The sequence below is a fragment of the Oryctolagus cuniculus genome, chromosome 14 (assembly GCF_051225735.1).
Source record: "Oryctolagus cuniculus isolate XC-2025 breed Fujian yellow rabbit chromosome 14, ASM5122573v1, whole genome shotgun sequence".
In the NCBI taxonomy this organism is placed as follows: Eukaryota; Metazoa; Chordata; class Mammalia; order Lagomorpha; family Leporidae; genus Oryctolagus; species Oryctolagus cuniculus.
The window spans coordinates 59,743,415-59,760,409 of NC_142880.1; the positions used below are offsets into that span (position 1 = coordinate 59,743,415).

The 16,995-nt window shown below is 41.4% G+C and overlaps 1 protein-coding gene across 6 annotated transcripts in view; it reads right to left on the minus strand.

Annotated features, from left to right (window-relative positions):
- Positions 1 to 16,995, minus strand: part of ADAMTS12 (ADAM metallopeptidase with thrombospondin type 1 motif 12) — a 351,249-nt gene that overhangs the window by 4,570 nt on the left and 329,684 nt on the right. For 5 of the 6 annotated variants that reach the window (XM_002714101.6, XM_070056623.2, XM_089312694.1 and 2 more), the window contains 2 exons: positions 14,554 to 14,697; positions 8,092 to 8,251 (listed from right to left, as the gene is read on the minus strand). In XM_002714101.6, coding sequence (XP_002714147.3) covers positions 8,092 to 8,251; positions 14,554 to 14,697 — 304 coding nt within the window. Of the gene's footprint in view, positions 1 to 8,091; positions 8,252 to 12,056; positions 12,105 to 14,553; positions 14,698 to 16,995 lie in introns of those variants that run through there. The other variant, XM_089312691.1, reaches the window with a different exon arrangement.

The following is a 16,995-nucleotide window of genomic DNA, read 5'->3' on the forward strand; positions in this document are numbered from 1 at the left end:
AAGGCATAAGAGGTGCACAAGTAGTTTGCAGAGCCAGCACACAATTGGTTATTGGATTTCCACTCCTGGTTCAACCCTAGCTAACTTTGAGCAAGTCTGCCCCTTGGTTTCCTTGCCCTTGCTACTCTCATGCATGAATTAGACTGGGAGGCTCAGAGGCCACCCTCTCCTCCCCATTTTATAAGTGGGACTCAGTGGCCCATATATTTCTGGTCTGAAAAAAGAACTCAAGGAGGCCCAAATCACAGATTTTTCTTCTAAAGAGTGAAATTGTTTCAAACTTTCCTTGAGTGCCGCTTGGAACTCTGGTTACCTTTTACTCTTCTTTGGCAGAAAGATTTTAATAGTCTCAAAGGAAAGTGCTTTTACCAACAGGCTCAGTCCTTTGTCAACAGAGCAGCTGCTGGAGTACAAGTTGAATAGATTTTTGACCCCTCAACTGTGATTGTCACTTCTGTAGGCTTTTTTCACCTTCTCATCACAAAGGCAGGAAAATGCTCTATCTTTGCAGAACGCATCATTTCCTTGCCTGTACCTTGTTTTTTTGTGAGGGAATAAATGTCTTCTGAAAACCCATTTTGTGTGTCAATTTCAAGTGCACTTAGGAATAGCTAATGAATAATGCTCCCCAAACCCCAAACCTGCTGTCATAGCGGATTCTTTTCTTTGACAGGTCTCTTCTTTAAACCTATTATAAAAACAATCCATCTCTCCTAAAATCCCACAGACAATTGTCCTATACGCATGCAGAAGTTTTCAAGATAGTTTGTGTTTACAACAAGCATTCCTATTGTGAAACAGCCCTCTGAGCTCTTCATGTCCCTTCTCCCCACCAGAGCAGGAGGCATTCTCCCCTGGGCCATGCGTCTTGCGGACTGTTGTTCAGAACAAGGTTACACTTTCTGCCCAGGCTTCTGGATTTGGGTCACAGTCCAGCTAGAAGCCCAGGTGTCACATGGCTTGGCAGCCTCTTCGGAAGCCCTCATGATGGGCAGAGATGCTACATGTGGAATAGCTGTGTTCTACATTCTCCCTGCTGTGAGCATGTGAGTGTTTGGAGGTTGCTGCAAGGAAGGAGGGAGACAGAGGAAATGTGAAAGCCATGTGCATTCTGTCCTTTCCACAAAGCTTCTTTTGGCTACACTGGCTGCCATGGATCCTTTCTGTCTCTAAACCTGCATAAACTATTGGGAAACCTGCTCAGACATGGTTGCACACTCTATCTTGAACTGTTCTGTAAATGGGGTGAGAAAACTCTTTTTGCAAGGGGTAAATTGTGATTCCTCTTTGAGGTGTTCACTATCTATATAGTGCCTCAGTCTTGAACTCATTTGTGGGTTCAGCTGGGTCTTCTGAAGTTTAAATGTCCACCAAAGTTTAAGTCTTGGTCCCTATCAATGTGAATTGATTTGGAAATAGGGTCTTAGAAGATATAATTATGTTGTAAATTAAGATGAAGTCACCCTGGAGTAGCATGGGCCATTAATTCAACAAGACTAGTGGCCTTATAAGAAGAAGAAAAGAGGGAGCTTGGTACAGCCACTTGGGATGCCTGCATCTCATAAATGAATGCCTGGTTTGAATCCCAGTTCATCTGCTTCTCATCCCTGTTAATATACCTGGGAAGGCAGTGGAAGATGGCTCAAGTACTTGGGTCCCTGCCACACATGTGGGACACCCTGATTTAATTCCAGGCTTTGACCTGGTCTCACCCTGGCTCTTGTGGATATTTGGAGGATGAACCAGTAGATGGGAAAATCTCTGCCTCTGACTCAAATGAAATAAAATAAATAAAATGAAAGTAATTAAAAGATTTAAAAAGAGAAAAAAGAGAAGCAACGGAGACAGGCTCACACACACATATGTGCACACACATACATAGAGAAGAGAAAGTCATGTCATGATAGGCTTAGAGAAGGAAGGGGCCCATATTATAATGGAGGCACAAATTGCAGGTATAAGTCAAGAAAAGGCAAGTGGGGCTGGCGCTGTGACACAGCGGATTAATGCTATGGTCTGAAGTGCTGGCATCCCATATGGGCGCTGGTTTGAGACCCGGCTGCTCCACTTCTGATCCAGCTCTCTGCTATGGCCTGGGAAAGCAGTAGAAGATGGCCCAAGCCCTTGGGCCCCTGCACCTGTGAGGGAGACCTGGAGGAAGCTCCTGGATCCTGGCTTTGGATCGGTGCAGCCGTTGTGGCCAGTTGGGGAGTGAACCAGCAGATGGAAGACCTCTTTCTCTCTCTCTCTTCTGCCTCTCCTCTCTCTCTGTGTAACTCTGACTTTCAAATAAATAAATCTTAAAAAAAAAAAAAAGACGAGGACTGTGAGCAACCAACAGTTGCTAAGAGTGCAAGTTCAGCCCTAGAAATATCTTGAGTTTGGACTTTTAGACTCTAGAACTGTGAGAAAACAAATGTCTGCTGTTTTGAGCCACCTACTTTATGGTAAATTATTATAGTAGCCCTAGGAAACTAACTCACAATGCATTCCATCCCATGGCAATGACAACATAGATACAATTTATTAAGCATTTACCTATATACTAGGCTATGTGCTTGATGTATGCTTTGTCATTTGATCTTCATAGAAATTTACTTGCAGGTGCATATATTCTCTTCCTTCTAACAACTGAAGATTCCAGAGAGAGGCTGAACAACTGGTCCAACGTCACATAGCTGGTGCATTGATTGTACTGCTGAAATTTGGATGTCTCTCTGAAGCTTTGCCTCCGAGACAATGAATGTCTTATATTGGTGGTAGGGGAGGAGGAAATCACATGGACAGGCTTTCCCTGCCCCAAATATCTTCATTTTCTCAACTCAGGAGCCCCACTTGTCAGGTTAGGTTAACACCTGAAATATTGACAGAGGCTCAGCCAAGCCTGGTGGTCCTTGTCTGATCTTGGAAACCACAAAATTATGAGACCAGCTTTCCAATCATCATTGGAGCTCTGGAAATGTGCTGGGTCCTGGGGCCCAACTGTTTGAGAGTGGGGAACTAGAAGAAGAGTGAAGAACAATGGTGGCCTATGTTGGTCGTTTGTATTCCAGGCATATGTTCAGCAGCTTATTTAGACAATGACTGTGAGCCTGACATTGTGATAGGGATTAATTACACCAGTTCCCCTTATTATTGTAAAACAGCAGAGTCTTTTGTGTTCATCAGCCAACTGGATTCCAGTCCTAAAGTGCACACAATGCTTGTAATTAGGGGCAACGTGGATAGGAGATGCCAGTTTGCTTCTATTCAAGAGAAACCATAGTAGACATTTAAAGGGACAGATACATATCCCTATTTCATTGCTGCCACCTGTGTCTAGCTAGGTTAGAGAGAATATTTTGGCTAGGTTAGAGTGAATAAAAGTTGAAAAACAATTTCAATATTGCTGATATAGTTTCCATAAAACTGCTCCTTGAGGCCAAGAACTCTTTCTTAAACATTTCTATAGCCTCAGCCTTTAGCATCTACCTTAGACATATCTTGATATCAATTATGTTTGCTGAATAATTGAAAATCTAGTCATCTGGAATAATATCCTTGAGTAGAAAATTTACTGGCTTAAATGTTTATTTGTATCAATACAAGATCTAACTACTGCCCTTATTACTATTTTTTAAAAATTTTTATTTGGAAGGGGGTAAGAGATGAGAGAGAGAGAGAATCTCCCCATCTTCAGGTGAATTTCCCAAATGCCCACACAGCCAGAGCTCAGCCAGGAGGCCAGAACTTGATCTGAGTCTCCCATGTGAGTATTAAGTACTCAAGTACTTCAGTCATTACCTGCTACCTTTGGGGTGTGCTTTAGCAGGAAGCTGGAATTGGAAATGGAAATGGAGCTGAGGCTTTAACACAGGCATTGCAGAGATAACTCAGGAATGGTATGCCTAAGGTTTTGCCTTGATTTTGTTTTTTAATTAACATGAATATAATGCATAGAATGTGGCTGATAATCAGTAAATGAATTTTCTTATTTTTCACCCCAATATTTGGAAAGGGTTTTGTAGTTGCTACTATGGAAAAGTTGGTTTTGATTTAGATTTTAACTCCTTAAGAATTTCAATGAGATCTAAACGAAGTAAAATAGTCTGGAGGAAAGTAAATTTTAGATGAATTTATATCTAATCTTTAAAATGGACATAAATGGGTTGATTGTGATGGCTGGCTCACAAGAATTAGACATTAAATGATGTATTTTCAAAGCACTTTAGAAAGTATATGGGTCAGGGTAGGTGGGTGACTCATTAAATGAAGGAATTTCTTGCAATTTCTCTTTCTTGAAATTTCTCTTTCATGTTGCTTCTGTGTGAGTAAGAATGGCTTTGCCTTCACGGGAAACTCATAATTAACTTGTGTAGGCCTAATAATTGTTGGTGAGTGGAATTCATTGTTATTTACATCCATCGCTAGCCAATTGTGAGTCATCATCTATTCACTGTGCTATTTAAAGATGAAAAACACTATGCATTTAACTCAGTTTTCATTATTGGAGATTGTATTGTCCAGCAACAAGACAATTAAAGAAATCTACATATAATTAAACTAACCCATAACACCTGTGGCAATCAAGCAAGACCAAGATGAGATAGCTGCTTCAATAATATACACACTCACTTGGAGGAATGTACGTTCATACATTAGAAGGGATTCCACAGCCTCAACATTTTAAAAACATGGTAGCCTGGAAGGTGACGAGAGGAAGAAGGGCTCATATTGGTCCCTTGTTCCGTAACAGGTGGTTCTCAAACTTTAATGTACACCCGAATCACGAGGGGATCTTGTTTAAAGGCAGATTCTGATGTAGTAGGTCTGGGGTGACACCTGTGATCCTGCATTTCTAACAAACTCCTAGCAGATGCCAATCTTGTTCATCAGGAAGAGAGAATCTGGAAGACTAAACACTAGTAACAACTCTGAACATGAGCCCCAGGTGGCCTTTTTTGGTATTTCAAGTAAGGCCAACCAAATTCACTTTTGCAAGTTGGTTCAGAAAGCAGCTGCATGTGGTAATCATATCTAAACTACTTTTGTCTGAGAGCACTTCACTCAGGTTTTCAAAATCACATCTCTCTCCTGGTCTCCACAATGGTCCCACAAACCAGTCACAAAGTATTCTCTCCTAGACAATTCACTGGATCCTCAACAAATATGTTCCAAACAGAACTCATTATCTTGTTGATGTCCAAACCCAGGCTTTCTTCTTGTGCAGGGTATCTTGCCCAAGTCACCAACACCAGCATTAGCCTTCCTCTCCTTTCCCTCAGCAAATAGTTCTGCCAATTTTCCCTTTAAAGTGACTCCTAAATCTGTTTACTTATCTCTATCTGTGCTTCTATTTCTCTAGTTCATGGCATATCTATCTATCTATCTATCTATATATATAGAGAGAGTGAGCAAGCAAGCTTGGAGCAAAGTTGCAGTCTCCTACCTGGTCTTACCTCTCTACCCTATACATTGCAGCCAGCATGATTTCCTTGTCTTCACTCCTTATTTGGGATGCTTCAATGGCTCCCTTCTGCCCGAGGAGTAAAGTACAAACTCACCAGCATGATTCATTGGCTTCTCATCCTCTAACTCCAGCTTACCTCTCTGACTCTTTCCATTTTCTAACTCCCCTTGAGTTTTGTACTTGAGTTAGATTTAAGTGCCATGCCATTGTCTTCTTCCTGCCTATTCCAGAAGCTAAAAGCTCCTCCTGGAACTGCTTGTCTGACCTTTCTGCTCACAGCTCAAAAAATTCATTTTTTTGGAAGATTTATTTATTTATTTATTTGAAAGTCAGAGTTAGAGAGAGGAGAGGCAGAGAGAGAAGAGAGAGAAGAGAGAGAGAGAGGTCTTCCATCTGATGGTTCACTCTTCAGATGGCCGCAACGGCTGGAACTGCGCTGATCCAAAGCCAGGAACCTAGAGCTTCTTCCAGGTCTCCCACGTGGGTGCAGGGGCCCATCTACTGCTTTCCCAGGCCATTCTTCTTTCTCATTCTTATCTTTCTCTGTAGGTCTTCCCTGCCCTCTCCAGTTTAGGTTTGATGTCCTTTTCAAGTAGTCTCCTAACTACCCTTCTCATAGTGCCTCTCTCTAGTTTGTAATTTTGTTTATTGGTAGACATTGTATTTAGCATGTAATAAGTACCCAATACAAACTTGCTGGATAAATGCATGATTAGAAAATAAACACCCCTTAGGAAAAAATCTTCTCAGGATGTTAATGGCCTGGGCAGTCTCTGTTGTATGCCTCAGAACTTGGGAGAAGGCAACCACACAATTCTCCATTTCTCATCTCTAAGAATCTTTGGAAAATGACTACCACTGTGTGTGCTAACAACATGCTGCCTTACCAGGAGCAGCATGGTCCTTTGTTGATGTCTCATGGTTGGCTCTTTAATTAGAGGCAAAGAAAATTCATCCTGACACTCTACATTACTGGACAGTATCTACATGAAGCATTTTCTACTTCGTAACTAATGTAAACAAATTATCAAAAACTTCCTCTGTCCCTATTGGAGAACTTTCACCCCAAGTACTTAATTTAACTTAGAAACCTTGCATGTCAATGAAGTTCAAAATATCAGTGGGGTGGAGATTAGAGTTCGCGGTTGAACCCACTCATTTATGGATAGAAAGCACAGTCTGTTGAAATGCAGTAACTAGCCCAAGGGAGCTAACTGAGTTCCCTTGTGATAGTGTTGATAAGAGCACTTTATCCATATTATTTAAAACATTCACTACAACTCTGCACAATTTGTATTATTATTCCCTTTATATACAAAAGGAAATGAAGGCTAAGAGCATTAAGCAACTTGTCAAGGTCATATTGGTAGAAAGAAGCTCCTTTAGGGTGCAGACCCAGTGTTGCCCTTTCCCAAAACTGGATTTCTGCTTTAGCTGTGGAAGCATGGCATGTGGAGAGCAAAAAAGGAGGGGGACCTGGGCTGGCAATCTGGCTCTGATGTCACCGCACTCTGAGTCACATACATGCCACATACCCTCTACGGGCTGCTACTGAACACATTTGAAACAACTGAGGGGATTATATGCCATAATTTGGGATACTTTTGACAGTGAACATTGAATGTCAAAGACAGTGTTGATATGTCACAGCTTACCTCTCGCTATTTTTTTAAAAAGATTTATTCATTTGAAAGTCAGAGTAATAGAGAGAAGGAGAGTCAGAGAAATTTTCTATCCACTGGTTCATTCCCCCAAATGACAGCAATGCAAGAGCTGGGCCAGACCAGTTGGGCCAGGAGCCAGGAGCTTCTTCTGGGTCTCCCACGTGGGTAGCAGGGGCCTGAACTTGGGCCACCCTCTGCTGCTTTCCCATGTGCATTAGCAGGGAGCTGTATGGGAAGTGGAGCAAAAGGATGCAAACTAGCACCCATATGGGTAGCGAATTAACACACTACACTATAGTGCCAGCCCCACCTCTCGCTCTTTGAATCCCCATTGTCCATGTTCACAAGCTATTCCTTGCCCCCACCCAACTCCCAGCCTCCATGTTCTCAGTGGGGAGACTTAAATGTCTGAAAATTCACCTCCTCTGGACTATCCTTTGGTCAAAGTCTGGAGAGTGTAGGAATTGTCAAAGTCTGGCTCTCTGTTCAGGAGTGTACAAATCTGAGAACTGTGCCTCTTGTTTTTCCATCCTGCTTCCTCCATCCCTTACTGGCCCTCTCTGGAAGCACTTCCTTAATGAATCCTTTGCACACACCTTCACTAAGATTCTGCTTTCAGACAATCTGACCTGGGGCAGTAGTAGGTTTATAGAGAAGACCATCTGTACTTGACTGTGTTCCCAAGAAAGTCAAGAACCTCTCTTTGACATATTTGAAAAACAAAAAAGGAAGTATACAATTATCAACTAGGTGGATGACATCAGTGTGGATATTGTTTGATAGGAAGGTAGATGAGATAATCCCTCAAGGAATTAGGAATCAAACCTCACTGAATCAGACTCCTTGCAGGTGGGCCTCTTTCAGATTCATTTGAATCTGTTCAGCAAAAGGCATGCAAAACGATCCCCACGTGGAGTGATGTGCAACGACTTAATTAAGAAACACTCTCTTCTCCACTCAGCAAATCGATTCACTCACCAGCACCTCTGCTGCAGGGCTGAGGATTGCAGTTTTGGAATTCTGGAGGTCTGGGTTCATGATCACACAGGCACTGTGCTGGATCTTCGAGTGTACTGTTCTCTGAGGGGACACAACGCACAGTCCTCTTCTGGAGGCCGCCTCCGCAGGAAGCAGTGCACTGCAAGAGAAGGGTGCACAGAGTCAATTATTCCCCAGAACCACCGAGAGAGCACAGCAGAGTGCCACTAGCACAGCTGTGATTGAGCAGGGGGCAGTCTCTCCATTATCAGAAACCTTTTGGAAGAGTCATAAAGACATTAATAGTTTGCAGCTGAGAGTTTAGGAAGGGTCTTATATAATGGGTTGTGTGGATTGAGTTTGGTTTAGTTTACTGTTTGGTTCTCTAAAGAATGTTCCCTTTTTCCTGTGTTTGAGAATGATCTGTTGTCTTCCCCTACATAGTTTCACCACTGGGATCCAGGCAGCCTTCTGAGCACCACGGGATCCAACTCACCCAGCCACACAGGGATGGTCCCAGGAAGGATTCCTAAATCAAGTTGGGCCAATTAATCACTTCCTTGGAAATTTGAAATTGAGACCCAGCAAAAGGTTACATCTGAGGCTGAATTATGCAAAGTTGGGTGCAGTTGTGGCTGTATTTCCTGCTAACCAGAAGGCAAGAAAGCTAGATGACAGAAGACATGAGTGGAAGGAAGCACATTATTAGAGAAGAGTGGAAATGAGAGGTGGTGTGCTGACAGGGTCTTAATATCCTTGGTCCACCTGAAACTCCCAACCCTGAATCATGAATACATAGAGTGAAACATAAGGAGGAAGGTTGAATTACAAGCGAAACAGAAGAAAATGGGCTGGCTTTTTTGCCTCTGCTTTTCAGTTTCTCTGAACTAGTTTTGATTCAGGCTGGGAATCAGATGTGGGGAAAACAGCTGAGAGTAGGGAGAAAAGAGAAGTGGGAGAGGAAGACCTGGATGGAATGGGGGGGAGCATGTGCACTGGAGGCAGCGACAGGGCAGAGTATGGAGGTTGGGGCAGCCATGTGTGGTCTCAGGACATTCTAACAGACAGGACTCTAGTGCAAGGCCATGATCGATTCCCTACAGCAGGAGGGCGATGCCCACCACGTGGAAGCAGCTTCTATACGATGATTCCTGGGAATGTCAAAAAGTATGCATTCTTTTTTAAAAATTATTCTTTTGTGGTAAAACATAGAAAACAAAATCTACATTTTAACCATGTTTAGTACATAGCTCAGGTACGTTAAAAACATTCACACTGTTGTGCAACTATGACCATCCATCTCTAGATCACTTTTATCTTCCAAACTGAACCTCTGTACTCATTAAACAAGAATTTCTCATCTCCCGTCCCTACAGCCAGCCCTCAATAACCATCATTCTATGTTTTTTCTTTATGAGTGTGAATACTGTAGGCTCCTCGCATAAATGGAGTCACACAGTTTTGTTCATTTCTGAGTAGCTTATTTCAATAAGGACAATATATTTGAGTTTTATCCAAACTGTAGCATGTGTCAAAATTTCATTTTTAAGATCGAATCATGTTGCATTATAGGAATATACCACAAGTACCAGAAGTTGTTTATCTATTTGTCTATCGATAGAGCCTTAGGTTCTATTTTTAGCCATTGTAAATCACTTACACTCTTACGATTTACATTGACATCATGTTAAATTACTTTTAACTTCATCTTTCTTATACAAGGACAATCCAAAAAGCTCATTGTCAATAGAATTAAAAGTAAGTTTATTTTGGTATAAAAATTTTTGAAATCAGTGCACAGGTTTTCCATAATATGCATTTTCAAGAACTTTTTGAAGACCCATTATATGCATGGAGTTCAACATTTTTGCACTAAAATAAACTGATCTTTAAATCCTATTTCTATAAACTTTTTGGACTACTCTTGTATGAATCAAAACCTCCCAGGGGTCAGAAGCCAGTTCCTTTTTCTTTCGTGCTTCACAGCAATTAGCACAACATTAAATAAACGCTCACTGGTAACTGGCCAAAAAGGACATCGGTATGGAAAATTATGGAAAAATTACTAGACTCAAAGGTTTTCACTCGCTACTTAAAATATTACTGGACACCCAGCTCACTAGATAAGAGAATATTTACTCTTGGCTTACTGATAACTCAGAACACTGCCACCCAGTCATGGCTTCTCACAGAGACTTCCCATACAGATGATAAAAGGAGAGTATCATATTTTTTAACATCACTAATCCATATTATTTTACTCTTTATAGTGCTTAGAGTATGGTGATTGACAGGGAATCTCATGCTGTGTAATTAAGTCAGACCTATCTGTGATGAAACCTGAAGGTAATTTTACACAGTGAATTCACCCCAAATTCTCCATGGTTGTGGTTAAAGAAAAAGAGAGAGACAGACAGAGAGACAGAGACACACACACACACACAGAGAACTATTCAACTGATCTTTAGTGAATAAAAGAGCACAGGGAAGAACTGTGGAAAGTAATCAAACCATAATGTGGAATGGATATTAGGCTAGGATTTAGCAGACTTGGGCTTTCTTGAACATTCATTGTTTTCCTGGATCCTTCATTCCACCCACTCTTCTTCTGTAAAATAAGATTGTCACATAAAGACCAAATGACTTTCTTTCCTGATTTCTACATCTAAGTGTTTGATGGAACAATGCAGGGCTGGTCCCCGGTGCTAAAGACATTCAGGTCCTCCTGTTTGGAGCAAATCGGGGTGGAAGAGCTAGTTCTAAGCCAAGCATGGAAACACTTGTACATACATTAAAAAAATAATTTTGCTTGAAATGCAGAGACATAGTAAGAGACAAACAGGGATATCTTCAATTTACTTGCTCATTCCCCAAATGCCCCCAATAGCAGGGTTGAGTCCATCTAAAAGCAGGAGCCCAAACTCTGTCTGCTTCTCCCACATGAGTGTCAGGGACTCAAGTGCTTGAGCCCTCATCAGCTGCCTCCCAGGATGCTGGATCAGAAGCAGAGCATCTCCTACATGATACTGTGTATCTCCTACATGCACAGATATCTCCTACATGATGTGTATATTTCAAGCAGTAACTTCAGCTGCTGTGCATTCAGTAGTCAATTAAAACAACTTGTGGTTATGATGCATGGATTTGTATTATATGTTATTGAGGGATTAATCAGGAAACCTGGTTGCTATGGGTTTTGTTAATTGTGGTAACGCTGTGAATTTGGAGTTTTAGAGGAGAGGGATCTCTCTCTTAGAGCTCAGGTCTACTCATAAAACCAGGAATCTTTGTGCAAAGCTGTGTACCCTGTGTGAAGATGGGACTATACTTGATTGTCTTCCAGCTAAGGCTGCTGAGTTATATCCTAAGCTGAACTCTGTATGGGCCTCGTCTGGTGCTAGAAATGTTCTCTTCAGTGAGTAGAAGGGTTCTCTTCTGTTTCAACAGGCTTGTTGGGAAAAGCATGTTTCCAGAGTTCAACAAATATAAGGGTACTTCAAAAAGTTCATGAATATGGAATTAAAAGATACATTTATTTGGCACAAAAAAATTGAAATTCATGGAAAGTTTTTTTTCATACCACACATTTTCTGTGAGCTATCTGAAGACTCCTCATACTTGCTGAGATACTGTAGCAAATTCTTGCTCTGTGAGAAGCTAGGTCAAATGGAGAAATATAAAGCAGAGAGCCAATTGATATCTTACAGGCCCAGGTCCTTCAGATCTGGAAAATTTCTTCTTGCACAAACCCTTTGATCATATTCTCCCTTCTATTTTCTCCATTTGCCCTTTTGCCCTCCTTGATGGCTTAGACCTCTGATTCTTCTAATCTTTTATCTCAGTTTCTGTCTTTGTCTTCTTTTTCTTGAGAGATTTCCTCAAATTTTGTCCCAATCCTTCTACTGAAGACGTATTTTCTTTTGCCATTTAAATTTTGTAAGGTCTCCTTCTGTTCTTGAATATTCTTTTTATGTAACTTCTTGTTTATGTCACAGATGTAGTCTGTTATTTATCTGAAGAGATTAAATACCATTTTTCAGGAAGAATACATTTATTTCTTGCATGGTCTCTATTTGCTCAGAGTTCCTGTTCTAATTGTCTTGCTAGTTTGCCTTTTGGCATGAAGGGTTTTCTCAAATGTCTGATAATCTTAGGCTAAGTGATTTCCTTTCAGAATGAGTTACCCAGGCTCCTACTGAGAATTCCTGGGTGGCAGTTGATAAGAGATGACTCTACACAGGGTGATCAAGAAGAGATAATTTTGTAGTTTTTTTTTTTTTTCTCATGACATTAAGCCACTCCTCTGCCTCTGTAGAGCTCAATGAGGGGAGAACAAAGCATCCCATCATTTACCATATGTATTTTTTAAAGATTTATTTATTTATTTGAAGCTCAGAGTTATACACAGAGAGAAGGAGAGGCAGAGAGAGGTCTTCCATCCACTGGTTCACTCCCAAATTGGCCACAATGGCCGGAGCTGCACCACCTGAAGCCAGGAGCCAGGAGCCTCTTCCCTTGATTCTCCCACATGGTTGCAGGGACCCAAGGACTTGGGCCATCTTCTGCTATCCCAGGCCATAGCAGAGAGCTGGATCGGAAGAGGAGCAGCTGGGACTAGAACTAGAGTTCATATGGGATGCCGATGCTTCAGGCCAGGATTTAACCCACTGTGCCACAGCACCGGCCCCTTTCTTCTTCTTCTTTTTTAAAGATTTATTTATTTATTTGAAAGTCAGAGTTACACAGAGAGAGAGGGAGAGGCAGACAGGCAGAGAGAGGTCTTCTATATGCTGATTCACTCCCCAGTTGGCCGCACCAGCAGGAGCTGCACTGATTCCTGGCCAGAGGCCAGGAGGTCCTTCTAGGTCTCCCACATGGGTGCAGGGGCCTAAAAACTTTGGCCATCCTCCACTGCCCTCCCAGGCCACAGCAGAGAGCTGGATCAGAAACGGAGCAGCCAGGACTCAAACTGGCGCCCCACCAGCTATGCCGCAGCGCAGGCTCCCTTTTACCATATGTATTTTCATTTGCCACCACCAACTGTGCTTTACTCTGAAGTCTCTGGTGTAGCTCTCCAGAGAGAAGACCTCCAGGCTATCATTGGGACAGAGAGAACCTAAAGATTCTCCTGCTTCTCTTCCAACCTTCAATCCACCTCCTACCCTCACCCCTGCCTTCAGAAGCATCTGAACAGATTGTCTGCTTCTTGGCAGTCCTGTGACAGCCAGCTTGTAGCTTTCTCTGCATTGCTAAGTCTCTAAGTCTATTGTAAGTTTGACCATCTCCTTCCAGCTTTTCAAGTTTTACTGACCCCTCTTTCTGCTGTCTCCTGCCCTATCATTGACTTTGTGGGTATGTAGCATTTTTTGCTGTGTTATCCTTTCTGCCTATTTAGTGGTTTTGGGGGGAAAAAAGGTAAATGTGTATTTTCAATCCATAGCTTGTCTTTTTCACTTCACAATAGATTATGGAGGTTGGGAGTGATTCCAAGGCTGGCTCCAATGTTAGCCACTCCCCACCATCTCATTCTTTCATAAATACAATTGATGAATTCCTGATATAGGGCTCTTCCAAGGACACTTCAACTTATGTCCACTTCCAATAGGCTACCATTTCCAACTCCCTCAGGGGATTGTCCACAAGACTTAAAAATGTTCTTTCGTAGTTTTTAATCTTTTGTGAGAATTTGTGCCCCCAAAGAGTCAGCACTTACTCCCGACACTGATCAGTAAGGTAAAATAACCAGGCCAGTAATGTACCGTTCCAGGCTTCAGCCTCCTTTTTCTCTGCCTTATTCTTATTTTCTATCACTGCTGCTTCCCTACTGTTGCATTTCCTAATAAAGTATTAGATTTCACATCAAGAAAACCCTTGATTTTCCAGAAAATTCAGGCTAAGACAAGATTCTGATGGCAAGAAACTATGGTTGAATTATCTTTATTTTCAGCATCACTGATACAGTGTTACTTATGCAATAAATAACCTTCCAGAGAATAATAAATCCCTCACAGTTTAATTACTTTGTTTATCTCCCCATCAAACATGTTGGCCATCTGGCAGACTGATCTGCTGAGGAAGGGCTGAAAACCACTAAGTCAGACTAACCCTGCAGTTTCAGGACACGGGTAATTAATCTAGGAAAGGTGTTGGGTCCCAAAAAGCCTTTCCTTAGGCTTTGTTCTCTCGGCATAATTTTGGTATTCGATCTTTCTTTGTGTGAAAATATTTGATCGTTTCTCTTCTGAACTCAAGACAGTAAACATGGATCCACAGCAGCTGTGGATCAGCTTCTAGTAGACTTGGAAATGATCAATGGCAAAACAGCACAAAAACAAAAGGGTATAGAATCACAATGTGAATCAATGACTATCTCAAATATTTACTTTTATAACCCAAAGAAAATGAATGCCATTTTATTTTATGAAGTTAAAGTCAAATGAAGCTTCTATAACTAATTCTTACCAGGTCCCAGTTCCCAGTGGTCCAATGACAGCAAAGGTGCGCATTGCAGGTCCTGGTGGACGTGGGCTTTTTGGCCCAGTCACAGCGGCCTCCAGGGCAAGAGACTCCTCTCTCCTGAACTCCGCCTCCACAGGACCTGGAACACTGCATCACAACAGGGAGAAGATCAGGGAAAACCCAGGTGGTGGCAGACTCAGCGATAGGGGAGAACTTTTCACCATCACTTTGGTCGTCTATCATATCCTTAGGAATATTAGCAACTGTATTGGAATCTGTGACATCCTTTTGATGACTCTAGTTACTTAAAACAAAAACGGGGAAACAAGAATTAAAGGGTGAAGGTGATGGGGTAGGGTCGATAGAGGAAAACTTGAAGATCAACAGGAAGAGGAACATGAAAAGATGCCAAATGGCCCAATGTTATACAATATGTCAAAAGTAAAGAATTTTGGTTAAAACCCTAAATGAATAGTCACTCCATAAGGGATGTTATGTTATCTGCATTTTGCTTTGTGGCACAAGGGTCTAGAAACCAAATCTAAGTTTAAAGGTGTTTTTATAATGATTGGCTTTGATAGCCCCAGAGGGGGGCTCACATTTGTAATACGTTTTTATTTTTATTTATTTATATATTTATTTTTAAGAAAGCTTTTATTTAATGACTAAAAGTTTCATAGGTACAGATTTTGGAATATAGCAGTTCCCCCCAACCTGCCACCCATCCCCACTCCTGTCCTACCTCCTACTCCCTCTCCCATCCCATTCTTCATTAAGATTCATTTTTAATTAACTTTATATACAAAACACCAATCTATACTAAGTAAAGATTTCAACAATTTGCACCCACCCCTACACACAAAGTATAGTGTTTGAAGACAAATTTTACCATTAATTCTCATAGCACAACTCATTAAGGACAGAGGTCCTACCTGGAGAGTAAGTGCACAGTGACTCCTGTTGTTGATTTAACAATTAACACTCTTATTTATGACGTCAGTGATCATCCCAGGCTCTTGACATGAGCTGCCAAAGCTATGGAAGCATTTTGAGTCCATAAACTCCATCAGTATTTTTACAGGGCTATAGGCAAAGTGGAAGGTCTCTCCTCCCTTCAGAGAAAAGTACATCCTTCTTTGATGGCCCCTTCTTTCACTGGAGTCTCACTTACAGAGATCCTTCATGTAGAACATTTTTTTTGCCACAGTGTCTTGGCTTTCCATGTCTGAAATGCTCTCATGGGCTTTTCAGCCAGATCCTAATGCCTTAAGGGCTGATTCTGAGGTCAGAGTGCTGTTTAGAGTGTTTGTCATTCTATGAGTCTGCTGTGTGGCCTGCTTTCCATGTTGGAACATCCTCTCCTTTTTAATTTTATCTATTGTTATTACCAGACACTTGGTCTTATTTATGTGATCCCTTTGACACTTAATCCTATCTATATGATCAATTACACACTTAATATGATCACTTTAACACATAAGATGACGTTGGGATTCGGTTTTCCTTTCCTGCTACACAAAGTTTTAGAATTAAATGTGTCCATATTAGGAACAATGAAATTGATAGATTCATTTGTGATTCTGATGCATTGACTGTAATGTTCCCAAAATAAATTCAAGATGACAAGTTGGATTTCTGAAGGGATATAGTTCTAAAAAACCTAATAAGTTATATTGTCTCATTTTCATGAGGTTTCTGGAAGAAAATTATGAATTCACCAAATCTTTGAAAACTATTCTGGGTACTTGGAAAAGCACTTTTGAAAAATCTTATTGGTTATAGCAATAACTACAGCAGTAAAACAATTACAACTATCTTGTCAATATTATGCCCATCACACCAGGCACTTATGTGTAGTGGTGCCATAGAATATGGCAATTGCATACAATTAACCTTTTTTGTTCAATTGAAGAACTAATGTGTTATCCTCACAATATTCCAACTTTGAGAATCAGCATGGATTTCCCCCTAGTTATGCAGTATGCTTTTAACTCTGTATGAGAAGAGAAAACAAATCCCACTTTGGGGATTGCCATGTACTCCTACATAGGGGCATACAGATGCAGGGCCACCTGGCCAAGTAATCTGCAAGAAAAGGGGTGAAAGAAGTCTGGATAAACTGGTTCTCAAAGTGTGGTCTTCAGGTCTTCAAGTCTAGCATCCTCTGGGTACTTGTTGGAAATGCAAAATTTCAGGCCACATCTCAAACGCTCTGAATTGGTTACCACTGAGGAGGTGACACTCACTTGTGTTCTGACAAATCTTCTAAATTCTTTAGATGGTGATGCCAAAGTCTGCCTACTCCTGATGTACAGCTATTCCCACAGCTCTATTGCATCTGCCACATAGGTGGTAAGAGCTGGCTTAAATTTACTGATAAGGTCGAGAACATTCCCAGAATGGCAGTCCATTGGACAGTATGGACAGGCAGAGCAGCACCACAGT